General features: G+C 55.7%; 2 protein-coding genes across 3 annotated transcripts; both read left to right on the top strand.

Annotated features, from left to right (window-relative positions):
- Positions 1-5,543: 5,543 nt before the first annotated feature.
- Positions 5,544-9,393, top strand: TMED9 (transmembrane p24 trafficking protein 9). Its single transcript, XM_004587365.2, has 5 exons — positions 5,544-5,768; positions 5,905-6,005; positions 6,433-6,558; positions 7,742-7,888; positions 8,586-9,393. The coding sequence occupies exons 1-5, from the start codon at positions 5,585-5,587 to the stop codon at positions 8,733-8,735; spliced, it is 708 nt and encodes a 235-aa protein (XP_004587422.2). The 5' UTR covers positions 5,544-5,584; the 3' UTR covers positions 8,736-9,393.
- A 6,233-nt stretch (positions 9,394-15,626) lies between these two features.
- B4GALT7 (beta-1,4-galactosyltransferase 7) lies at positions 15,627-25,594 on the top strand. 2 transcript variants are annotated; one of them, XM_058677271.1, is made up of 7 exons: positions 15,656-15,784; positions 17,945-18,106; positions 19,538-19,900; positions 23,128-23,353; positions 24,100-24,183; positions 24,393-24,497; positions 24,931-25,594. In XM_058677271.1, exons 1-7 carry the CDS (start codon positions 15,735-15,737, stop codon positions 25,084-25,086), a joined length of 1,146 nt encoding a protein of 381 aa, XP_058533254.1. In that variant the 5' UTR covers positions 15,656-15,734; the 3' UTR covers positions 25,087-25,594. The 2 variants fall into 2 exon arrangements, with proteins under 2 accessions (XP_004587421.2, XP_058533254.1); XM_004587364.2 differs by lacking the exon at positions 17,945-18,106 and having other exon boundaries at positions 15,627-15,784.
- Positions 25,595-25,850: the final 256 nt, after the last annotated feature.

The raw sequence follows: 25,850 nt of genomic DNA, 5'->3' as shown, positions 1-25,850 counted from the left end.
TTCCCATCCAGTTCCCTGCTTGTGGTCTGGGAAAGCAGTCGAGGACGGCCCAAAGCCTTGGGACGCTGCGCTTGTGTAGGAGACCTAGAAGAAGCTCCTGGCTTCGGATTGGCTCAGCACTAGCCATTGTGGCCACTTGAGGAGTGAATCAGCGGACAGAAGATCTTCCTCTTTGTCTCTCCTCTTCTGTGTAAATCTGATTTTCCAATTAAAAAAAAAAAAAAGAAGGCGAGGGATGCTAGCACTTGTAAGGTGGATGATTAGTCAGTTTAGCCATCGTGTTGGTCCCAAGATTTATTGTATTGTTTGGAAGGCAGTGGCAGAGAAAGAGAAACATAAAGATATTTACAAACTTTTTGAGGTATCCTCAAACAGTAGTTTTGATATGCTAGTTAGTACTCTTTTTCATATTCTTGTATTCATTTTAACAAATGATGTCGGCCTAGAGTCTACACAGCCAGGACGGGAGTGGCTGCACCTGTGGGTCCTTGTGTGGAAGCACCTGTGCTGTGTCAGCATGCTCACTGTGATGCTGTGTGATCCTATCCAAGATGCACTAGCAGGGCAGCCTGGGTCAGCAGGTGGGTAGATCTGAGCAGTCTGTGATGATCTTAGTATAAACAGTTTAAAATACCCCAAACTAATACCAGGAGATGTATCAAATTTGTGTTTATTCTGGGCCTGGTGCGACGGCTCAACTGGTTAATCCTTCCCTTGCAAATACCAGGATCCTACATGGAAGTGTCCCAGCTCCGCTTCCCTGCTTGTGGCCTGGGAAAGCAGTGGAGGATGGTTCAAAGCCTTGGGACCCTCCACCTGCGTGGGAGACCCCGAGGGACTCCTGGCTCCTGGTTTTAGATCAGCTCAACTCTGACCATTGTGGCTGTTTTGGAAATGAACCAGTGGATGGAAGATCTTTCTCCCTGTCTCTCCTTCTTTCTGAAAAATCGGCTTTACCAAGAAAAATGAATAACTCTTCTTGGAAATAAAGAAAAAACACAGACCAATAATCCATGGAAGGAAAGCAAAATAGAACGGAAGACACTAACTAGGGGCCAGTGTTGTTGTGTACCCGTGAGGCTGTCGCTTGCAACGCCAGCATCCCATAGGGGCACTGGTTTGTGCCCTGGCTGCTCCACTTCTGAGCCAGCTCCCTGCTGATGAGCCTGGGGAAACAGTGGAGGATGGCCCAAGTGGGAGACCTGACTCCTGAAGCTCCTGACTCCTGACTTCACTTGGGAAGTTAACCAGCAGATGGGAGTTCTTTCTTACACTCTATTTCTGTGACTGTGCCTTTCAAATAAATAAATTAAAAGGATAGTCAAGTACAATTTTATTATATAAAAATCTTATTAAAAATATTTTGCTTTATTTGAAAATCAGAGTTTCAGAGAGAAAGAGACAGAGAGACAGAGAAAGAGAAAGATAGGCAGGCGGTGCGGAGGAGCTAAGTGGAAGCCAGGATTCTGGAATCTGGGTTTCCCATGTGGGTCTGGCAGACCATCTCCTGCTGCTTTCTTGGCACATTAACAGGCAGCTGGATCAAAAGTGGAGCAGGCAGAACTTGAACTGGCATGTATACAAGATACTGGCATCGCAGATGGTAACTTAGCTTGCTGAGCCACAGTGCTAGTTCCCTGATTTTATAAAATGTTGAGAACAGTTGATCAGAACATGGACCAGCGAACATTTTAAACCCTGGTAGTGGTAACAGCACCTGGTCCAAAACTTTGGGAGCATAGTTGTGTGATCTTTCAGCACAACTGTCATTTGTGATGGTTTTTCAAAAATGAACAAGAGTTTTTAGTTGTGTTATTTATATATATATATTTTATTTTTAAATGCCACAAGATTTAAAAAATATTTATTTTTATTTGAAAAATTTATAGAGATCAGGGGAGACAGAGAGAGGAGAGAGGAGAGAGAGAGAGAGAGAGAGACCTTCCATCTGCTGGTTCCCTTCCCAAATGGCTATATCAGCCAGAGCTCAGCCAATCTGAAACAAGGAGCCAGGAGCCTCCTCCAGGTCTCCCACATGGGTGCAGGGACCCAAGGCTTTGAGCCATCCTCTACTGCTTTCCCAGATGATAAGCAGAGAGTTCGATCAAAAGTGGAGCAGCCAGCGCCCACCATGACCCACAAGATCCTTTGTTGGGAGCGGACCTGGTAAGGAAACAGAAAACTCCTCCGTTAGGTCACAGCTCTGGTTAGTGAGTATGAGAGCTGGGCTGGGAGCAGGCCAGACCAGGCAGGACTACAGCACCTGCAGCACCCACTGGCATGGGAGTGAGCTGGGTCTGGGTGTGGGCCAGCCAGGCTAGTCTGCAGCACTAGCTAGCAGGGGCCAGCTTTGAGTATGAGCTGCATCAGAGAAAACAAAACATATCAGGCTTGAGCACAGTACCCCTAGCAAGCGCAAGACCCAGGGTTGGGAGCATGCCTGTGGGCATTCCCCTGCTGGGCTGTACCTACCGCTGGTGAGCACAAGAACCAGGGTTAAAAGCAGTCCAGGCTGAGCAAGGTGGCAGCACCCACTGGCATACATGAGCGCCGTATGTGCATGAAAGCCGAATGGGATACGGGCTGGGCCGGACTAGGCAGTAGCAAATGCTGGCACATGTGAAAACTGGGGCTAGGGGTGGGTCTGGTGGGGGTTATTGGAGGGCTACCCTGACTAGGCCTCAGCACTGTTGGTTTGTATAAAGACCAGGTTTGTGGCATGCTGGCTAGGCTGGGCTCTAACACCCATTGGTTTGCATGAGAGATAGGGTTAGGGGCAGCACTGACCAGGCAGCTGCATCCACCAGTCTTTATGTTGGCTGGTGCAGGTGGTGAACTGACCTCACCCTGCGCTGGCTGGCACACACAGGAGTCAAGTCTGAGGTCGTTCCAGGTGAGGTTTCTTGGGGGACTCTCTGACTAGACTCTTGGACTCAGACCTGGCCACTGGGAGAATCACAGAACATGTGTTTCGACTTTGGAATGCATGTTTCTGGACTGGGCCTCTAGCTGCTGACGCCTGTGCAATGGACAGCATGCCCAGATGCACATGGGGGACATGATGGCCAGCTTATTTAGGCCAGTAGGAGCTGTCAGCTGCCTCGTCAGAGGATGGAAAGCAGAACAGGTTGGACAGTCCTCCTGGTCAAGCTTTGCAGCATGTTCCCGGGTTTGTGGAGACACTAAAGTGGGTTTTCTCAACCCTGGAGCAATGAAACCAGTAACATCTCGGAACTACTGAAACCAGTTAAGTTATATCCTCAGGACAGTCTTCCCCACACTGGGGTCTCTAAGGTGTCATTTGGTGATTGTCCCCCACCCCCGGGTGCTGATGTAATTTGGCAGCGAAGAGTGGCCCCCTCCCCCTTCTCTCTTGTGGACAAAGGAGGGGAAAAAAAACTGAAACACTTGTCCCAGCCACTACCTTCCTCCTTGCCTTGATCTTCCTTACCATAATGAGAGTATCCCTCACTTAGTATGTAAACAATATTACAAATCAAATTTTAAAATTTAAATAAAAGGAAGTGGAACAGCTGTGACTTGACCATGTCCATAATGGATGCTGATGCTGCAGGTGGAGGATTAGCCTATTAAACCATGTCATCCCCAACCAGTGTTATTTATAGGGGCCAAAAATCAGGGGGAAAGAAAACTTAATCATATTTCTCCAGATGAATTTTTTTTTTAATGGTCATTGCGGCCAATGCAAGTTAAGACTATCTGTAAGAAACCAGCATCCCACATGGGTATCAGTTCCACACCCAGTTGCTCCACTTCTGATCCAGTTCCCTGCTAATGAGCTTGGGAAAGCAGCAGAGGGCCCAAGTCCTTGCACCCACGTGGAGGGTATGTAAGAAGCTCCTGGCTCCTGGTTTTATCATGGCCCAGCTCAGCCATTGTGACTATTTGGGGAGTGAGCCAGCAGATGAAAAATTTTTGGCTCTCTCCCTCTCTGCAACTCTGTCAAGTAAATAGAAAATGAATCTTTTGAGCGCGGCACGGTAGACTAGTGGTTAAAGTCCTTGCCTTGCTCGTGCCAGGATCCCATATGGACGCTGGCTCTAATCCTGGCAGCCCTGCTTCCCATCCAGCTCCCTGCTTGTGGCCTGGGAAAGCAGTTGAGGACGGCCCAAAGCCTTGGGACCCTGCACCCACGTGGGAGACCTGGAAGAAGTTCCTGGCTCCTGGCTTCATGTTGGCTCAACTCTGGTCATTGTAGTCAACGGATGGAAGAGCTTTTTGCTATGTTTCTTTCTGTAAATTTTCCTTTCAGGTAAATACATAACACTTTAAGAGCTGCACCAGAGGGAATGGTCCCAGGAAGTAACTTATTGATAAAAATAAGGAAACCCCAGGGAATTGTTTCCAAAGTCATGGCTCCTTGAGGAAGCAGAATCAACTTTTTATTTTCTGGGAAAGGAAAAGGGAAACACCCTGCAGAATGCCTGCAGCCGTGTGCGCCAGCTCGCCAGCTCCCGCTTGCTCACTTCAGGAAGGCTTAAGGCTTCTGCGTGTGCTGGGGCGGAGCCCTTAGTGTGCACACCAAGAGGCTACTTTGTATCCACACGTAAGTGCCTTTGGACAGTTTCTCCCCAAACGGTGCAGCTGACTTTGCAGCCAGGTCTGAGCGCCTTCAGCGTGGCTGGTGATTGCATCACTCCCCTGAACTAACCGAAACCGCGAAGAATCCATGTGGGAGAAGTTTTGGGGTCTTGAAGTGCAAACGAGTGCAGGAAACCCTTCTGGGCTGCTCAAAGGTGCAGAGGACCTACAACTTACTCTCTGAGGCTCACTTTTCAGGAAACCTTACCTTACAGTATGTTGCTCGCTCGAGAAGCCTTGGGCACCATGTTTTTGAGCAGACAACCTGTAAGCCCTCCGCTTTTCACATCCCCAGTTCTGGGACAGTTTCACATGTCTCAGTTCTTTCCAGAGCTTACGGCTTCCCGCTGCTTCCATCCCATCCCCTCCCCGCGAGAACAAGCTCCCGAACCAGCTGAGTCACAAGCCACGGGCACAGGTCTCCAGGACACACACCCCTGGCTGCGTCCCCAGGTCCCCAACAGAACCCTCCCAGCCACATCCGGGCCCCCGTCACGTCCCGCCAGGGAGCCGTCGCAGCGGGAAGCAGCACGGGGCCCACGCGCGCGTGTGACGGCAGCCAGGCGTGGGGACAGAAACAACGCGCAAGGGAGGCCTTTCTGAAAAAGTTGCTCTGAATTTGGCGGGTAATAAGTTCGTGCACTGCTTTGTCGCAACTTAAAAAACAGCAGACGCGGTGCTGAAAAAAACTCAAGGATCTCAGCTCTGAATCCTGCTTGTGCCCACAGTTCGCTCTCCAGCCTCAAAAGCAACCCCTGACCTGCGCCAGGAGCCAGCAGCCAATGGCCGGGCTGGCTTCGCCGCGGGGCGTCCCAATTGGAGCAGAAGCCGAGCTCCAATCAGGTAACGCCGCGCCAGGCCGCGGGGCATCTCGGAACTTGTAGTCCCCCGGCCGAACTCACGCTCCCAGCAGACACAGCGGCGGCACCGGCAGGGCTACGTGGCTGGGCCTGCTGCGCCTGCGCAGGCAGGTGAGGGCAAGATGGCTGCCGAGCGGAGCGTGGGGGTCGTCGCAGCCCGACCCGGAACCAGGCTGGGCTGGGTGATGCGAACCCTCCTGCTGCTGTTGTGGCTGGCGGCCCGCGGTAGCACGCTCTACTTCCACATCGGAGAGACGGAAAAGAAGTGTTTTATTGAGGAGATTCCGGACGAAACCATGGTCATAGGTGCGGGAGAGTCGGGGGACGAGACCGGGGCCGCGGTGCGGGACAGCGGGCCCTGGGACCGGGCAGAGCCAGCCTGGCGGTGCCCCGCCGGCCGCTTGGCGCCTCTCTGACCTGTGCTCGCCCCACTGCCCTCCAGGAAACTACCGGACGCAGCTGTATGACAAGCAGCGGGAGGAGTACCAGCCGGCCACCCCCGGGCTGGGCATGTTCGTGGAGGTGAAGGACCCTGAAGACAAGGTGAGCCCCGTTCCCCGCCGAGCCTTCCTCTCTGGCCAGGCGGGACGGGCGGCTGGTGCGCTGGAGAGGGCTAGCTGCCGCTGTCCGCGCCCTCTCGTGCGATCCCTCGGCCCTGATCCTCAAGTTGACCACTCTTTCAGGCTTGGTGGGTGGAGGAGGCTTTTGCCCATTCTAAAAAGAATACCACAGCAATAGTAAGATGAAACTCAAAACCCTCCAGCTGTCACTTCTCAGTTAATAAAATGTCACATTAGCTATGAATGCATGAAAACCCTTCCCAAGAGCGGCCCCTGCTTGCTGCGAGTGATCCCAGACAGGCGCTTGGCTTGCCACGGGGCAGCCTCAGCGCTTCCGTGTTGCAGGGTCGCGCACCGGGCCCCTTCAGCCATCCCTGCAGTAATACTGACTCAGCCTCAACCTCTTCCAGGTCATCCTGGCTCGGCAGTATGGCTCTGAAGGCAGGTTCACTTTCACCTCCCATACCCCTGGTGAGCACCAGATCTGCCTGCACTCCAATTCCACCAAGTTCTCCCTCTTTGCTGGAGGCATGCTGGTAAGTGGCCCGCTCTGCCCTGCCTGGGTGCTGGCTGGCACCGCGGGAGTGAGATGGTGCAGTTGTCTTCCCCTTGGTGGGAGGTGTGTCTTCCTAAAGTTTGATATGCATTTCCTCAATGACAAGGTGGCGTTCAGTGTCTTTTTCATGTGCTCATTGGCTGTTTGTCAGGCTTCCTTGGGGAAATGGCTGTTGCAATCGTTTGCCTGTTTTTTTTGTGTTTTTTTTTTTTTAAGATTTATTTATTTTTATTGGAAAGGCAGAAAAGGCGATATATAAAGATCTTACGTCCACTGGATTATTCCTCAAGTGGCTGCAGTGGCTGAAGATGAGCTGATCTAAGCCAGGAGCCAGGAGCCTCCTCTGGGTCTCCCATGCAGGTGCAGGATCCTAAGGCTTTGGGCCATCCTCTACTGCCTTCTCAGGCCACAGGCAGGGAGCCAGAGGGAAGTGGAGCAGCCAGGACACGAACTGTCGCCCATATGGGATCGCAGCGCATGCAAGGCGAGGACTTTAGCCACTAGGCTACTGCACTAGGCCATTTGCATATTTTTGCAGTGAATTTTTGGTTTCTTGCTGTCAAGGAAATTTGGGACTGCTCTGCATCCTGAGGCTCCGGGGCGTGCCCAACGTAGCAGACAGTCCTGAACACTGTTAGGTTGTTTCTGTAGATACACACCCATAACACACTAATATAGAGGTGAGCAATAACTAGTAATAAACAGAACAATCATAACAATAGTTCAAATAAAAGGTGGGTAACTATAGTCTCACTCTCAACATGGCTGGCGTTATACCCAGTGCCTGTGTGTGAGTGGAGTGAGGGGAATGGCTTGGCTTGGGTGTTGGGATGTAGCCTGGGACTGTGATGCTATGTGTTGGGATCTTCATGCAGGGAGGGTGCCCACAGACCTTGTTACCTGAAAGTGTAGAAGGTGAGGCCACAGACACAAGGTGACTGCTGGGTGTCGGGTTTTGTGTCTCCCAAGAACATTGGGTTTGGAGTAGGCACCTGGGGCTCAGAGCAGCTGCGTGTCGGCCATGCGGTGGCCCAGTGCCTCGTGGGGCTGTACCTGGAGGAGGCTGAATGAGCGCAGGAAGGCGCGTGAAGGCTCAGCTGTCAGTCTGTGGCAGGAACATGGCCCAGGGTTGCCTGTCCCTTCATCTCCGCATCTGTCCCCAGAGAGTTCACCTGGACATCCAGGTGGGCGAACACGCCAATGACTACGCAGAAATAGCCGCCAAGGACAAGCTGAGCGAGCTGCAGCTCCGTGTGCGGCAGCTGGTAGAACAAGTGGAACAGATCCAGAAGGAGCAGAACTACCAGCGGGTGAGTGCTTGGGCCCAAGGCAGCCCACCGGCTCAGCTGCGAGTGGCGGGGTAGGGTCATCATGAGACATGCTGGGTCCTTGTCCACACTGGACTCTAGGTCTACAAGATGTGGGCAGTGTGACTGGCTCCCCCTAAGCGTGGAGACCTTGAGCTGTCCTTGTGCAAAGTCAGTTACACACAAATGGCAAACGGGATTGATTGCACTGGCTCCAGGTACTTGCAGACCAGATGCCATGAGTGAATCTATTACCAGAAGGACAGGAGGGGCAGTGACCACCTTGGCAGTCGGCTGAAAGCCCCTTTGCAGAAAGGCCAGCCCCAGGATTTCAGATCTGGGCTTTTCAAAGGGAACTAGAGCCTCAGGTTACCTTATGTGACTGCCTCTGGGTTTTAAATTTTGGCAAAACACCATGTGACCCAAACCACACGGAAAGTCCAGATCCAGCCTCCAGGCAGCCAGTTTGCAAGCTTTGCCCACGATGTGCGAGGCCTGCGCAGAGGGCTCAGGGCAAGCATTCCAGGGTAGAACTGTTCTGATCCAAGGAAACAGACCTGAGGGAAATGGGCAGGTTGCTTGAGGTCATCTGACTGGGGAGGGAGAAGATTCTTCGAAAAACAATCTAAGCAGAACTGGTCGCTCCTGGGGCAACCTCACAGGCTGACTCAGACTAACCTTCCTGTTCTCCACTCCACAGTGGCGGGAGGAGCGCTTCCGGCAGACCAGTGAGAGCACCAACCAGCGGGTGCTGTGGTGGTCCATCCTGCAGACCCTCATCCTCGTGGCCGTCGGCGTCTGGCAGATGCGGCACCTCAAGAGCTTCTTTGAAGCCAAGAAGCTGGTGTAGCCGTCCCAGGTCTCCCAGGCTGGGAGAAGAGACCTCCTGGAACTGATTTCCTCTCTGGCAGGAGGACTGGTTCCCAGCCATCGGTGTCTCAGAGGGGAGAGGGGCTGCGGGCACCTCTAGGCACACGCCGAGGGCTTGGCTGGTGACTGCTCAGCAGATGGTGGGGCAGGGGTCTGCCCCTCCCCAGGCCTCAGGGCCTTTTGCAGTAATCACCAGGGGCTGAAGTCGCCCCATCAGACTCGCAGTGTTACTGATCAGGGATGTGAGATTGCTCTTTGGGGCGGATGGGGGCGGGAATGGGTGGGCACGTCAGCCTTCGTTTGCTGTCTTGGGGGTCTGAGTGGGGTGGGGTGTGGCTGTGGTTTTCCTGTTACCCAGGCATCTTGCTGGTCCCTTGCCTCTAGGCCCAGCCTGTTGGTCCAGGGGATGTCTGAGGGTTAAGGGGATGGGGGCAGAGGGGCTTCTAGGGTGGGAGAGTGGCACTGATGGTGACGCTGGCTGCTGTGTATGGTTGTCCTTCCTGGGGTTTGAGGAACCGGGATCAGGCCAAACAGAGGCCATGGTGCTTGCCAGGACAGGGGTCTGCAGAGTTACTGATTACGTTTTCAATAAGTCTAGGTTTGTTATATTGGTTTCCCAATTAAAAACATTGACTTCTTGTCCTGTGTAAGGTTACTGTCTGTGCATAGAATTCCACAGGGCATTTCAGAGGATGTCAGTCCTTCACTGGGTGAGGCATTTCGCACTCTTCCACCTTCTGCAGCAGACCAACCAGGAAGTTGGTTGCTGGGTTAGGCGCAGCTCCACACCATTACCCCAAGCCAGCCCCCATTGGGAAGTGTCCTCTCTCCAAGCTGGTGGGCAGCGTGTTGGTTTCTGCAAGCAAAGCCCTGAGCAACAGAGTGCTGTGCGAGTAGGAGCCCATGTCCTGGTGGGCTTGCACTTGGCAGCAGCTTAACCAGTTGCCAGTGATTTCAGCAAGAACTGTGGAGAGGAAGGATTTTTATTATTATTATTTTTTAAGATTTGTTTTCATTTCAAAGGCTTAGAGGGACAGAGGGCAAGGGAGACATCTGCCGGCTGTCGGTTCACTCCTGAGATGACCATAATGGCCAAAGCTGGACCAGGCTGAAGCCAGGAGCCTCTGGGGCTTCCTATGGGTACAGAGGCCCAGGCTTCTGGCCATCCGCTGCTGCTTCCCTAGGTGTATCAGCAGAGAGTGGGCTGGAAGTGGAGCAGCCAGAGGTGAACTGGCACCCATAAGGGATTGTGTAGCACTGCAGGAAGTGATGTCATGTGCTGTGTCACAAAGCTTGCCTCAGGAGGAAGGGTTTTGATCAAAGAAATAGCGCAGGGGTGCACAGCTAGTGCGGAGGTGAGTACACATTGTGGTCTGGTGTTGCGTGTTGGGGATGGCTGGCTTTGAGAAGGGTGTATGTTGTGATTTGGTGTTGCGTGTTGGGGGTGTGTACACATTGTGATCCGGTGTTGCGTGTTGGGGGATGGCTGGCTTTGAGAAGGGTACACACTGAGCTCCAGGGAAGAGGTTGGCATATGGAGCTGTCAAAGGTTTGGAGCAGAAGAACCACCTGAAGATGACTCAGAAGAGGTTTTGTTTGTTTATTTATCAAAGATTTATTTATTTGAAAGTCTGGGAGGGAGACACAGAGATCTTTCATCCCTTTCGTCCTCTGCTGCATTCCCTCAGATGGCCGGAACAGCCAGGGCTGGGCCCGGCTGAAGCCAGGAACCAGATCTTCACGGGTGTGAGGGCCCGAGAAGCTGGGCCATCCTGCACTGCTTTCCCAGGCCGCTAGCAGGGAGCTGGATCAGAAGTGGAGCAGTCAGGACAAACGGGCCCCAATGGGCGGCTGCGTTCTAGATAAGGGTTTTGTTTGCAACACCATAATGCATTGCCAGAAAAGTGATAGTTTTCTGACATTGTACACTAATAACATAGGCTTAAATCTAATGAACCAGTATTCATAAAATTTGTGCGTTCAGATTTCCTTGGTTTTTACCGAAGGGCTTTATCAACACTTGGTCCCGTGTCTAGGCTTCTCTGCACTGACTTTTTCAGGCTTGTGATCTGATGATTCCTTCACGATTTGGCAGAGCCCAGGTCAGGGATCTGACTAATGTCCTTGCTCCTCAGTTGGTGGGTGCAGTGAGTGAAGCTTCCACCTGTGGCACTGTAATCCCACAGGATCTGAACGCATTTGAGTCTTGGCTGATACATTTTTTTTCTTTTTATAAAAGAGATTTATTGGGGCCCGGCGGCGTGGCCTAGCGGCTAAAGTCCTCGCCTTGAACGCCCCGGGATCCCATATGGGCGCCGGTTCTAACCTCGACAGCTCCACTTCCCATCCAGCTCCCTGCTTGTGGCCTGGGAAGGCAGTTGAGGATGGCCCAAGGATTTGGGACCCTGCACCCGCATGGGAGACCCGGAAGAGGTTCCAGGTTCCCGGCATCGGATCGGCGCGCATCGGCCCGTTGCAGCTCACTTGGGGAGTGAAACATCGGATGGAAGATCTTCCTCTCTGTCTCTCCTCCTCTCTGTATATCCGGCTTTCCAATAATAATAAATCTTTAAAAACAAACAAAAGATTTATTGGGCCTGGTGAGATAGCGTAGCAGTTAAAGTCCTCGCCTTGAATGCGCCGGGATCCCATATGGGTGCTGTTTCTAATCCCAGCGGCCTCGCTTCCCATTCAGCTCCCTGCTTGTGACCTGGGAAAGCAGCCAAGGACGGCCCAAAGCCTTGGGACCCTGCACCTGCGTGGGACACCCCAAAGAGGCTCTGGGCTTCTGGCGTAAGATTGGCTCAGCACTAGCCATTGCAGCCGCTTGGGGAGTGAACCATCAGATGGAAGATCTTCCTCTCTGTCGCTCCTCTCTGTATATCTGTCTTTCCAATAAAAATAAATAAATCTTAAAAAAAAAAGAGAGAGAGAGAGATTTATTTATGGTCCCAACATGATGGCTCAATGGCTAAATTCTCACCTTGCAAGTGCTGGGATCCCATATGGGTGCCAGTTTGTGTCCCAGCTGTTCCACTTCCCATCCAGCTCCCTTCTTGTGGCCTGGGGAAGTAGTAGAGGACAAACCAGACTCGGGAACTTGCACCTGTGTGGAAGACCTGGAAGAAGCTCCTGGCTTTGGATCGGCTCAGCTGTGGCTGTTGTGGCCATCTGGGGAATGGACCAGCAGACGGAAGATCTTTCTTTCCTTCCTCGAGAAAGTCTCTTTCCAATAAAAATAAATAAATCTTAACAACAACAACAACAGAAATTACATAAGAGAGCTTGCATCCTTTTGTTCACTTCCCAAATGACCACACCAACGGGCTGGGCCAGGCCAAAGGCAGGAGCCAGGAGCTTCATCTGGGTCTCCCACATGGGTGTAGGGGCCTCAGGAATTTGGGCTAGCTTCCATTATTTTCCCAGGCACATTAGCAGGGAGCTAAATAGGAAGTGGAGCAGTCAGGACTCAAAGCATCGCCCATGTGGTATGCCAGCACTTGAAATCCATTGCGCTGGCCCTGCTCCTGGCTTCTGGTGGGCTCAGCTCTGGCCACTGTGGCCCTTTGGGGAGTGAGCCAGTGGATGAAGGATCTCTGTCTCTCACTACCTTTCAAATAAATTCAATCCTTAGAAAAGAAGTGCTGCCTGGTGTTTCTTGTTTTTCCTCGGTGGTCAGGCTGGCCTGGAGCCAGGAGGTGGGAACTCAGTCCAGGTCTCTTGTGTAGGTGACAGGGACTCCACTCGTTGAGCTGCCAGTGTGGGATCGGGCGCCCTGGTGTGGGACACAGCCATCCTCACTGGCCTTGACACTGCCAGGCCAAACCTCTGTCCCAGGTCATCAACAGGAAGGGGGATGGGAGAAGGCAGTGTGCTTCAGGCCTGAAGAGGTAAAAGGGCTGCTGGGAGCGATGAACTTCCCACCCATAGCAAAGTTCTCAGTGAAGCAGAGTGCACAAAGATTATAGGTATGTGGGCAGGAGAGGGGAGTGTGAGTACCTGCCCGTCCATGCTTTAGTTCCTTTACCTTCAAAGCAGAGAGAATCCATGCTCATGTAAGTGAAGTGGGTTGGCTGTTGTGGAGCAGCCAGTTAAGCTGCTGCCTGCACAACACCAGTTTGATTTCCAGCTGCTCTGCTTCGGATCCAGCTCCCTGCTAACGTACCTGGGAAAGCAGCAGAGGATGGCTCACATGCTTGGGTCCCCCTCCACACACTGAGAAGATTGGCTCTTTCCTGGCCAATTCCTGGGTGTGGTGATCATTTGGAGAGTGAGCCAGCAGATGGAAGACTATCTCTTCATCAATCTGCCTTTTTAAAAAAAGATTTTTTTAAAGAGATTTATTTTCATACAAAGTCAGATATACAGAGAGGAGGAGAGACAGAGAGGAAGATCTTCCATCTGATGATTCACTCCCCAAGTGACCACAACGGCCGGTGCTGTGTTGATTCGAAGCCAGTAGCCAGGAACTTCCTCCAGGTCTCCCACGCGGGTGCAGGGTCCCAAAGCTTTGGGCCGTCCTCAACTGCTTTCCCAGGCCACAAGCAGGGAGCTGGATGGGAAGTGGAGCTGCTGGGATTAGAACTGGCGCCCATATGGGATCCTGGTGCGTGCAAGGCAAGGACTTTAGACACTAGGCCACCACACTGGGCCCTTAAAGATTTTTTTATATGAAAGATTTACAGAGAGAAGGAGAGACAGATCTATCCTCTGGTCCACTCTCCAAGTGTCCACAAATGCCAGAGCTGAGCCGATCTGAAGCCAGGAGCTTCTTCCAGGTCTCCCTTGCAGGTGCAGGGCCCCGAGTCTTTGGGTTGTCCTCTACTGCCTTCCCAGGCTACAAGCAGGGAGCTGGGTGGGAAGTGGAGCAACTGGGATATGAACCAGTGCCCATATGGCATCCCAGAGCATGCAAGACAAGAACTTCAACCACTAGGCTACAGTGCCGGGCCCAAGTCTCTGCCTTTTTTTTTCTTTTTTAATATTTATTTTTATTGGAAAGGCGGATATACAAAGAGGAGAGACAGAGAGGAAAATCTTCTGTCCAATGGTTCACTCCCCAAGTGGCTGCAACGGCTGAAGCTGAGCCATTCTGAAGCCAGGAGCCCAGAACCTCTTTGGGGTGTCCCACGCAGGTGCAGGGTCCCAAGGCTTTGGGCCGTCCTTGGCTGCTTTCCCAGGCCACAAGCAGGGAGCTGAATGGGAAGCGAGGCCGCTGGGATTAGAACTGGCACCCATATGGGATTCTGGTGCGTTCAAGGCGAGGACTTTAACTGCTGTGCTATCATGCCAGGTCCAAGTCTCTGCCTTTTAAAATAACTTTTAAAAATGTGTGTGTGCATGTATGTATAAATGTGTGTATATATATGTATATATTTTACAAAGTCAGATAATGTAATCAAGAATTTAGGACAATATCGGCAAATGTTAACTCAAAGGACACTTGTTATTTGCTAGGGAACTGAACGTTTGCCTGGAAGAGCAGAAGTTTTCACCTCAGTTCCAACAAAGTACAGTTGTCCCTCCTTACCTGCTGTCCAAATTCACGGAAAATAGTCAACAGATAATTTGAAACAAGCTCTGAGTGGCATGATGCAATCTCTTGCTGTCCCCTGTGTCTTCTGGGCATTCGGCACATCCACAGTGCACACGCTGCTGTCCTTGGAGCACTGAGTAGCTGTATCGGTATCAGGTCCACCCTGTTCCGCGGGGCTCAAGTCGGTTATAATGGCAGCAGAGAATGAGGATGCTAACGGTGTGCCAGGCAGAAGGTTCACTTCGTACCAAGGCCACACCTCAGGGCACACAGGGAGAACCAAAGCCCATGTTACTTGTTGGTTCAGCTCTGTCTACAGTCTTAGGTGTCCCTGCGGGGGTTTGGGTACCGGGCAGACCCTCTCCTTTCCTTGGGTGGCTTCCTGCCCTGTGCTGTGCTGGGTGGGTTTGTGCTTTGTCCTTCCACCCCCATGACAACCCCACACAGTAAGAGCCACATGTAGCCCCTGGCGAGGACACAGCCCAACCTGGAGGTCCTGGACTGGGCTGGGCCTGGCCACCGAAGGCTGTGTGGTGGCCTCCAGCGCTGGGGGTCCCGGACTGGGCTCCGACTGGCTGCTGAAGCTTGAGTGGTGGCCTCCAGCACTTGGGGTCCTGGACTTGGCTGGGCCTGGTTGCTAAAGCCTGAGTGGTGGTCTCCAGCGCTGGGGGTCCTGGACTGGGCTGGGCCTGGCCACCGAAGGCTGCGTGGTGGCCTCCAGCGCTGGGGGTCTCGGACTGGGCTCAGCGTGGCTGCAGAAGGCTGCGTGGTGGTCTCCAGCGCTGGGGGTCCTGGACTGGGCTGGGCCTGGTTGCTGAAGCCTGAGTGGTGGTCTCCAGCGCTGGGGGTCCTGGACTGGGCTGGGCCTGGCCACCGAAGGCTGTGTGGTGGTCTCCAGCGCTGGGGGTCTCGGACTGGGCTCAGCCTGGCTGCAGAAGGCTGCGTGGTGGTCTCCAGCGCTGGGGGTCCTGGACTGGGCTGGGCCTGGTTGCTGAAGCCTGAGTGGTGGTCTCCAGCGCTGGGGGTCCTGGACTGGGCTGGGCCTGGCCACCGAAGGCTGCGTGGTGGTCTCCAGCGCTGGGGGTCCTGGACTGGGCTCAGCCTGGCTGCTGAAGGCTGCGTGGTAGCCTCCAGCGCTGGGGGTCCTGGACTGGGCTGGGCCTGGCCACCGAAGGCTGCGCTGGGGGTCTCCAGCGCTGGGGGTCCTGGACTGGGCCTGGCCTGGCCACCGAAGGCTGTGTGGTGGCCTCCGGGGCCTCCAGCACTGGGCGAGCCCTGGACGCAGCGCACGCGGAACCCGGCGGACGCGGCTCGCGCGGCCGGCCGGAGCGGCGGAGCGGACGTACGGGGGCGGGGCCGCAGGCGGAGGCGCCGCGTAGGCCCGGGAGGCCGGGCGGGCCGGGCCGGGAGCTCGAGCCCCATGCCTCGCCGCCGGCCCCGACCATGTTCCCGTCCCGGCGGAGAGCGGCGCAGCTGCCCTGGGAGGACGGCAGGTGAGCGGCGGCGGGTCCCGCGGGGGTCTGCGGGGGTCTCTGCTCCCGCCGGTCCCTCTCGCTCCCCGTGTCTCTGCTTCTCTCCCTCTGTGAATTTTCCTTGCCTCACGTTCCCACATTGTGCCTCTCCTGGTGTTTCTCCCGCTGCTTCCCCCGGGCACCGCTGTCTTTCTTTTCTGTGGTCCCTGTCGGCCTCCCCGTGTACCCTGAGACTTGGCGCCCTGCTGCCCGCTGCCCCTGCCCGGCTGCCTGCAGGTGGGCACGCACCAGGCACCCCACACACGCCTTCCTGCCTTTCCTGTGCAGTGGGATGTGAGCTGGGCCCAGACCTTAGCTCATGGGGGTTCCCGTACCAGCAGAACGTGGGAACCATTTAATGTCTAGGTGCAGGGGTAGGGGGGAAACACGAACCCTTCAGGCCCCAGATGGGTCCTCCAAATTCTCACTTGCTGAAGGCCCACAGCAGCCGGGTCGACTGGGCCAGTCCAACGTGCTCGGTCTGGTTTCGGGTACCCCAAGCACTTGAGCCACAAGTGTGCATGTGTAGGAAACCAGCCTTGAAGCAGAGCCGGCACTCTCGAGCCCACATGCTGCATCCCAGGGTGCATTGGCCAAGCAGTGTCTTCCTGCCAGCCCTGTGTCCCAGGGGTCCCGGTTAGTCACGGGAGCAGAGCAGATGACACCAGCCTTCCTGCCTGTGCTGGGGGCTAAAACGTGCACTGTAGGAGCGGCACAGCGTTAAGGTCACAGACTCCGCTGCCTTGGTGTGGTGCCTGGCACAGGGGAGGGAAGCTGCTTTACCTTCCTGGGGTGCCGAACCAAAGCATCCGGGGAGTCCAGACCTCTTGTCACAAAGGTTTGTATGAGGGGAGAAAGGGAAGGGAGTAGAGGCGGTTTGCATTCTTGGTCGCTTTCCATAGCTGTTCCAGAAAAACGGACTGATGCTAGTTCTGTACTTTTTTTGTAAGAGTTAGTTGTTTTTATTGGAAAGTCAGATAGACAGGAGAGGCAGAGAGGAAGATCTTCCATCCAGTGATTCACTTCCCAAGTGACCGCAATGGCCAGTGCTGCGCCGATCCAAAGCTAGGAGCCAGGAACTTCCTCCAGGTCTCCCACGCAGGTACAGAGTCCCAAGGCTTTGGGCCATCCTCGACTGCTTTCCCAGGCCACAAGCAGGGAGCTGGATGGGAAGTGGAGCAGCCAGGATTAGAACCGGTGCCTTGGGCCTGGTGGCGTGACCTAGCAGCTAAAGTCCTCGTCTTGAACGTGCCGGGATCGGCACAGCACTAGCCGTTGCGCTCACTTGGGCAGTGAATCATCGGACGGAAGATCTTCCTCTCTGTCTCTCCTTCTCTCTGTATATCTGACTTTGTAATAAAAATAAATAAATCTTAAAAAAAAAAAAAAGAGCCGGTGCCTTTATTAGATCCCGGCGTGTGCAAGGCGAGGGCTTTATCCACTGGGTTATTGCACTGGGCCCTAGTTCTGTGCTTTTGATGTGCAGTGGCTGCATGCTGGGTGACAGTTGGGTGCCGGCTCTGGATCAGGCACTCCTTACTAGCCCTGGGCATTGCCTTGACCAAGGAGACATGGGCTCCCCAAGTCTGCTTTTTGCCACTAGATGGCACCAGGAGCAGCCGCTGTTAGTGTCCACTGGCTGGGTTCTGCTGCTGAGCAGGTTGGGTCGTTAGGGCTGGTGAGGAGGTGATTCTTTTTAATTTTTTTTTAAAGGTTATTTATTTTTATTGGGAAGGCAGATTGACAGAGAGAAGGACAAACAAAGATCTTCTGTCCACTGTTTTCACTCCCCAAGTGGCCACAGTGGCCAGAGCTGAGCTGATCCGAAGCCAGGATTCTAGAGCTTCTTGTAGGTCTCCCATGTAGGTGCAGGCTTCCCAAGTCCTTGGACCATCCTCGACTGTTTTTCCAGACCGCAAGCAGAGAGCTGAAAGGGAAGGGAAGCAGCCAGGATGTGAACTGGTGCCCATATGGGCTCCTGGGTGTGCAAGGTGAGGATTTGGCTACTGGGGTGTGGCGCTGTGCCTGAGGAGGTGATTCTGATAGGAAAGGAACCTGCAGCCAGGGAGTGGAGCGTGAGGTGCAGGAAGGCCCAGCCCACGCCATGCTCCCGGGTAATGGCTCCTACTTCTTGTTCCAAAGGAGCGCTAGGATCTCATATCCATCTCCCCAGCCTCCACTCCGCCCCCAGAAAGAGCCCAGTGGGCGAGGGAGGACCTGTAGTGCTTCCAGCCCTCCCAGGCCACTGACAGGAGTGGCCTGTGCTCCTCAGCGGCAGAAGCCACCTCCGCAGGATACTGGGGGGTAAGTGAGAAGCCCGGAGGGGGCCCTAGCAGCCCACCCCTCAGCGTGTGTGACACTGAGCTTGGCTGCAAGGCTACTGGCTTCTCGCTTGGTAGTTCCCTCTCTCAAGGAAGGTAGGCATTGACCTGGCTTCAGCGTGTGACTTAGAGCATGCACTGACTGCTGTAGCCTGCCTTTAACAGAGCGAGCCCTCCACTGTCTGACCTGTGTGCTGGGGCCACAGATGGGAATCTGACATGGCCTGACAAGCAGGTGACATGTGAGTGTTCTCACAGGCAAGTCCCAGATGCCGTGAGAACACAGTGGCGGGACAGGGATAGGAGTACAAGGCTGCTGGTGGCGTTGGAGTTAGGCCCCACAGGATCACAGGGACTGCCCTCTGGAACCTCTGGAATCACCCCTTGAGCACTGGGGAGAAGATGAGTCCTGGGGCCCCCACCGCCTGGCAGGCCAAAGCAGCAGGCTGGAGGGAGGTGGGTCCTGGAGCTGGAAGCGACATGGTGTACGTGAGAGCAGTTGGACACGGGCTTTAACTCAGGTCCTGGAAACAGAAAGTTGCAAGTGTCTGAGAAGGGCCAGGCACAGAAGGGGTCAAGTTAGATCAAAGGGGGCTTAGGAGATAGACCCTGCAGGGTTGGTAGCTAAATACCCGTGCACGTGGTGGCTTGTTTTGCTCGCTGTGTCAGGAATGGCAGGCAGCCTGGAGGAAGCCTCCCTTCTCTGATGCCCTTGCTCCTTCGGCAGCACTCACAGGAAGGTCTGAAGGTGGGCAGCGGAGTCAGGTGGATGTCACCTCTTTCTCGGTGTTAGCCCGAAGAGTAGTGCCCCAGCACCAGCCATGTCTTAAGACACCCAGTTTCTGAAAGGAGTCTGGGTGCTGAACCCAGCCCTCGCCTTTCTTCTGTCTCCCACCTCTAGGCCTGAGGTTCTGGGACTTGTCCAGTGGCCTGCCTCTATCCTTTCTGGCCTTTGATTGCTGGGGGCGGGAAGGGGGTCTGACCTTCCCCCAGTAAGTACTGGTTGTCTCGCCTGGCTCATATTCCTATTCTGGAAGGTTCTCTGGGCAGCCAGAGAAGCAGGACGAAGCCATGGCTTCTGCTGGGGTGAATATGCGGGCAGTGGGTTTGGAAGCAGTGGGCTGCATCTCTTGGAGGTGGCGCTCCTGCCATTGGCAAGTGCCAGAGACTGGGAGCTTCGTCCCTCATGCAGCTCGTGGCTTGAGCAGGGCTGGCTCAGAGAGAAAGAGAGCAGTGAGGACCTAGGCAGCTCTGCTGCCTGGAAACAGCATACTCTCCTGGAGGGCTGGGCCGGGCCGCCCGAGTGGAAGCATCCCCGTTGCTGCTGCACTAACGCCCAGGCACCTGGGGTGGCTCAGCCCCGTGTACCCTGCACGGCCCTGGCCTCCCGACTTCGTCCCTGCTCTTGTCCCAGGTCCAGGTTGCTCCCCAGCGGCCTCTCCCGGAAATGCTCCGTCTTCCACCTCTTCGTTGCCTGTCTCTTATTGGGCTTCTTCCCCCTGCTCTGGCTGCAGTTCAGCTGCTCTGGGGACGTGGCCCGGACAGCAGGGGGACAGGGACAGGAGACCCCGGGCCCTGCGCAGGCCTGCCCTCCGGAACCACCCGTTGAACACTGGGAGGAAGATGAGTCCTGGGGTCCCCACCGCCTGGCAGTGCTGGTGCCCTTCCGCGAACGCTTTGAGGAGCTGCTGGTCTTTGTGCCCCACATGCACCGCTTCTTGAGCCGGAAGAAGATCCAGCACCACATCTATGTGCTAAACCAGGTGGATCACTTCAGGTAGGGACTGCCCCCCCCGGCCCCAGGTCCCTCACTGGCCCCAGGCCCCTCGGCTGGCTCCCTGTCCTGGCAGCAGCCCAGCACCCCAGGCCCCACCTGGGACTGAGGCCCCTTGACCACTGGAGCTGAGTCATAGAAGCCCTGAGGGAGGACCCTGATCTAATTTCCAGTTTGAAAAGCTCACGGTGGTTATTGCTAAGGATCTGGGGGAAAACACACTTGGTCTTTCCTGCACATCGCTTGGCTGAATGTGCAGGGATCTCTCTCTCACACACACACATGCACACACCCCAGCAAGTGAGCCGGCAGTTCTATGTAGGCATCAGCTGAGTGTACTCTAACCCGGGTCACTTCCGGGTGAGGACTGGAGCCCACCAGACAGCCCCCACTCTAGACGCCAGCAGAAAGGCCGAGCCTGGGCACCTCCGACCAGCCATTACCAGTTGGGGTTCCCACTAGTTCCTTCCTTGAGTTGGTGAATTTGCTAGCGCATCTCCCAGGGCTTGGCGAGATACTCTGTTCACACTCATCAATTTATTGGGAAGGAAAGAGGCTGCGAAGCGGCAGCCGTGCGGGGTGTGGAAGGCTCCTGAGTGCAGAAGCTTCCGGCCCTGTTCAGGCAATGGACACACCCCCAGCATGTACGCGAGTGCTTAGTCATCTGCCTGTGTCCTTCGTGTGCTCACAAGCTGTGTGAGTTATGTCCTGTTGGGTTTTTTGTTTTATTGGAAAGTCACAGAAAGGAGGAGAGACAGAGAGGAAGATCTTCCATCTGATAATTCACTCCCCAAGCAACCACAATGGCCAGAGCAGAGCCAATCAGAAACCAGGAGCATCTTCCAGGTCTCCCTCGTGGGTCCCAAGGCTTTGGGCCGTCCTTGAGTGCTTTCCCAGGCCACAAGCAGGGAGCTGGATGGGAAGCAGGGCTGCCGGGATTAGAACAGGTGCCCATATGGGATCCCAGAGCATGTGCAAGGCAAGGACTTAAGCTCCTAGGCTACTGTGCTGGGGATGATTTCTTTAGAGCCAGCTCCAAGACATGTCTTAGGGTAGAGAAATTCTAGTCAGTATGGCCTGTCTTAGGGGAGAGAGCTAGGAGCCAGGAACCATGGACAGAAGCCAGAATACACATTGCTGGGTGTGGGATAGATTATGCCGGGACAAGAGACAAAGGCAAAGGGCCAGCCCAGTGGTCATTGCAGGGGGGAGTGGAGAGAAGTGACCTGGTGGCTAGCACACATGGTGCTCGCTGGAGGCCATGGCGTCAAAGTGCTCCATAGCTTGGCATGACCTAAAATCTCATGGCCAAAGCTGCTCCCCTCTGGTCATCTCACACCCCTACTGCCTCATGGGAAGAGGCTCAGACAGTTCCTGGACTTGCCCATCCACCCCCCTTTCCACACTGCAGGTCATCTGTCGATCCTGGCTTCCTCCTCACCCTGCCCAGAGTCCACAGCCCTCAACAGGCCATCTCTGCCCCTTGTTCTCCTTGCTTGTCAACCCAGCCAGACTGAATGTGACCCGGCCTACTCCTTACTGCTCCTGGGCAGCTGGAGGGGGCCCGGTGCTGCCCGTGACTGTTGGGCTTCCTGATCCTGAGCTCTGGCCCACAAAGGCCCTCGGTCCTGCTGGAAGCCTTGCGTTCCCTCCCTCTGCCTGGCCGCAGCTAGCTTTCCACCCTTTGCTACCCTGTCCTCATGCTCTGCTGGGAACTGTTTCCGACTGGACAGTTGGAGCCGCCTCACCTGCACGCTCCTCCCAGCCTCTTGCCCTCTGAGGGTGACTGTGTCAGCCACGCTTGCTCTTGGGCCTGGCCTCCTTGTGGGTGGCCCTTGGCTCTCACCTGATGTGTGATTTCTGTGCTGGAGTGTTCACACCAGCACACACACTGAACGAGCTCCCTTCTGAAGTGAATAGGAACACCCAGACACTTAGCGACATGCAGCTGAGTTGGCTGTTCCTGGGGTCCGCTCCACCCCGTTAATCCAGTGGCCATTCCCAGCCTCACCTTGTCCACCTGTCAGCAGCACGTGCCAAGTGTGCCAAGTGGATGCCTTCTTCCCTCCTGAAGCAACTCCATTTGACGTGGGGACAGGCCTTCCTGGCCAGCCCTGTGCATCTCCTTGCCTGGCTCTGTCCTGACCCCCTCATCTCTCAGTACTGGTGCTCCCGGGGACTCAGTGCCTGGACATCTCTGCCCCCTACTTTCCTAGCTGCAGTTCCTCAGTGGGAGCCTTTCTGGCCCCCAGTGTTAACACTCAGCTCTCTGATGCTCTGGAGTCGGCTCTCCCAGAGCCCAGGCTTAGTGCCCTTAGGGGCACCTCGAGCTGAGCGTGGTCATGGCTGAGCTTCTGACTGCCCACCCCACCCTGGAGCTGCTGCCCTTGCCCTTCCTGTTTCAGGAAATGACAACTCCACACCCTGGTGGCTCAGGCCAGCAAGCCCAGCACCAGTGCCAATTCCTCTGCCCCTGTTACAGTGTGTCCAGTTCCCAAGCAGTGTGTGTTTACAGTCTGTCTGCTCATCATTTCCACTCGTGCCCACACACCAGATGTTCAGCCACCGCAGCGAGGCCATCACCACTCACTGCCTACCAGTTGGTCTCCCCTCCCCCAGCACCCCTCTTGCAGTCTGCTTTCCACATCCAACCAGAGTGATCCTGGGCCTGGTACTAAGTCTCAGCCTGTCATACCCTGCTCCATGTCCAGCAGCTCCCTGCTCAGCCAGAGTCAAGGCTTACACCTTCCAGCGGCCCGCAGGCCTCACTGCCCCCTTACTCCCCCTGCCCCGATTGCTCTGCCCACACCCTCTTCCCCTGGTTTCTGTGTGGCTCAGGCAGGAGCCAGGAAGTCTGTGTGGTCTCCCACATACCTGGAAAGGGCTTAAGGGCTAGAGTCATCTGCTGCCGCCCAGAGTGCACGTTTGCAGGGAGCTGGATCAGAAGCTGGGCAGCTGGGACTTGATCCTTCCAGGAAGGGGCTTGAGTGCTGTGCCCAACGCCCCACTGCCCATCTAACAGGTCGCCACCCGAGGGCAGGGCTTTGCTTTCTCACTCTCCAAGCAGCAGGTGCCCAGGAGGCTGCATGATGAGTGGAGGTGACAGCCCCAAGCTGCCAAGTCAGCACTGTGCAAGGGGGGTGGCACAGGCTCTTTAGGGCTTAGGATGGGAGCCGGGCTGTCCCACAGCGCCGGGGCAGAATCCTGAGCAAGCCCGCTGCCTTGCACAGGTTTAACCGGGCAGCGCTCATCAACGTGGGCTTCCTGGAGAGCAGCAACAGCACGGACTACATCGCCATGCACGACGTGGACCTGCTGCCCCTCAACGAGGAGCTCGACTATGGCTTCCCCGAGGCCGGGCCCTTCCACGTGGCGTCCCCGGAGCTGCACCCGCTCTACCATTACAAGACCTACGTGGGCGGCATCTTGCTGCTCTCCAAGCAGCACTACCAGCTGGTGAGGCCCCGTGGGAGGAGGACTGCCTGGTCCTTGCAAGGAGCCGGCAGCAGGACGGGCTTGGTGTCTGGGGACACTGCTGCACGAGCAGGAGCCCCGTGTCCCAGGCTTTGGGAAGTGGGGACTTTATTGGTCCTACGGGGGAGGGCCTGGCTGTTTCAGGCACAGGTGAGCCCACCTGCCAGCATCAGTAGGACTCTGTCCTCTCCCCACCCAGCTTTGCTTGGGTTTTATTTTCAGATTTGTAGGGTGCAGTCATTTGTATGCACTGAGGTGAGGCAGCAGGGAGAGGGAACCCTGCTCAGCCCAGCTGGGGAGTCCCAGCACTGAACCACACTGGCTCTGCCTGGGTCAGCTGGAGGCCTGGGCCCATCCCCCAGTCAGCTCGTGCAGCTGGCAGGGTGGCAACAGCTGAGTAGCTTGGACCCAGAGCTCGGTTTCTGTCTTCAGGCCATGGCTGAAGGCCCTTGCTGGTTGCAAAGCCAGACATCACCTCAGCTCAGCTGTCCCCCTCCCTCACAAAGGAAGAGATGTGGGGTGTCGGGGAGAGGAAGGACAGAGTTCATCCTACAGCCCGCCTGCGGCTCCCAGGGAGACCCTCTAGAGGCTGATGGACTCACAGGAGGTCGGGAATGGGGAGGGTGCTGGGGTAGCGCCATCTGCCGGCCCCTGGTATGCACAGGCTGGGAGGGAGGAGCGTGAGAGGAGCCCCGCGGCTGCGTGAGTGACGCTGCCCATCTCCCTAGTGCAACGGGATGTCCAACCGCTTCTGGGGCTGGGGCCGCGAGGATGACGAGTTCTACCGGCGCATCAAAGGAGCAGGGCTGCAGGTGAGCACCCCCAGCCCTCGGCTGCCCGAGCTTCCCTCCTCAACCCTGGATGGTGCCCGCCCCGCTCTAGTCCTTGCCCTCTGGACCTCTGCTCATCTGAGGATGGACTCCTGTGGCCTTCAGTGAGCACTGGGGCCTCAGGACAGCTCTGGTGAGAGCCAGGACTCCAAGACTGGCAGCCTGACCCCCTGCTTTCTTGGCCTCCTCAGCTGTTCCGCCCATCGGGGATCACGACTGGGTATAAGACCTTCCGCCACCTGCATGACCCTGCCTGGAGGAAGAGGGACCAGAAGCGCATTGCAGCTCAGAAGCAGGTGCTGGTTGGCCTCACGGGTGATGATGGGCCCTGATGTGGGGCCCAGTAGGCCCGAGTCTCTCACCAGTCCTCCGGCTCACCTGGCCGCACCCTTGCAGGGCCCAAATCAGTCGGTGGGCATCTCTTTGGACTGTGCCTGGCATCCTGGACGCTGTAGCTCAGACTAGACCTCAGGGTGCACGCAGCCTGGAAGGTGTGCTGGGCTCCAATGCCAATGTCCCAGGGGATCCCTGGAGCGGGTTCCCTCCTCCTCCACCTGTTCTCCAGCAGGTGTATTCTCTGCGCTCCAGCCGGTGTAGCCTCAGGCAGATGTCATTTCTCCTGGGTCCTCCTCTTGGCAGGGAGCCCTGGAGCCCTGACCACAAGGCGGTGCAGGACTGATGGGTGATACTCATGAAACCCTGAGTTTGTGCTCTCTCCTTTCTTCCCAGGAACAATTCAAGGTGGACCGGGAGGGCGGCCTGAATACCGTGCGCTACCGCGTGGATTCCCGCACAGCCCTGTCTGTGGGCGGGGCCCCTTGTACTGTCCTCAACATCCTGCTGGACTGTGACAAGGCTGCCACCCCTTGGTGCACTTTTGGCTGAGATGGCTGACACTCAGGCTTGGAACGAAGCCTCAGGCCCCCGGGGCCCAGCTCTAACAGGAGATGGAGTGGCCTCCTGCACCTGCCAGCCAGCTCCCTACGGGCAGCAGCCCAGCCCTGGAGGCAGGCTTGAGCCAGGCCAGGACACCGGCTCCTCATCGTGACGCTCTAGCTCTGTCCTCCGGCTTGCTAGCTCTACTTCCCTCATGCTGAGACCTGCGGGCAGCGGGTGGGGTTGAGGACAACAAGCGCCAATTGACCTCGCTTCATTCGGAGTGGACAGTCCCATTCCGAAGCCACGTGTGACTGTGACTGGGAGGCTTAGAACTACAGAGACCAAGCACAAGGACCCACGGAAGGGCAATGCCCGTGGTGGTTGCCTTGCAGGAAGGTGGGCCTTGTGTCACCTGTGATCTGACTTCTCAAACCAGAGTGCTGGATTATTCTGTGAAATATTCTTATTTCTAAGTGATAGGCGATTGAAACTTTCAGAAGTATGACAGGCCAGATGATAAGTTGTGGCTCATTGGTTTATCGCCTTTGGCTCAGGGGAGGGGAAAGGGAAGAGCGGGTTCGATTCTGGGCTGGTTAGGGATTGGGGTGGGGCCAGCGATGACAGGTCTTGGGGGGAGGTGAAGCCCTCACAGGTGCAGGGGTCCAGTCCCAGTGGGCTTTGAGTGAGCACCTTCAGGCTGGTCCGGCTGTGCTGGGACTCGGGAATGTGCCACCCCGCTCTCCTGGGAGCAGCTGATGGAGCAGCCTCAC

The sequence above is a fragment of the Ochotona princeps genome, chromosome 19 (genome assembly GCF_030435755.1).
Source record: "Ochotona princeps isolate mOchPri1 chromosome 19, mOchPri1.hap1, whole genome shotgun sequence".
NCBI classification, from domain to species: Eukaryota; Metazoa; Chordata; class Mammalia; order Lagomorpha; family Ochotonidae; genus Ochotona; species Ochotona princeps.
The sequence above is the reverse complement of the archived record's forward strand: the minus strand, read 5'-3'. Positions and strand labels throughout refer to the sequence as shown.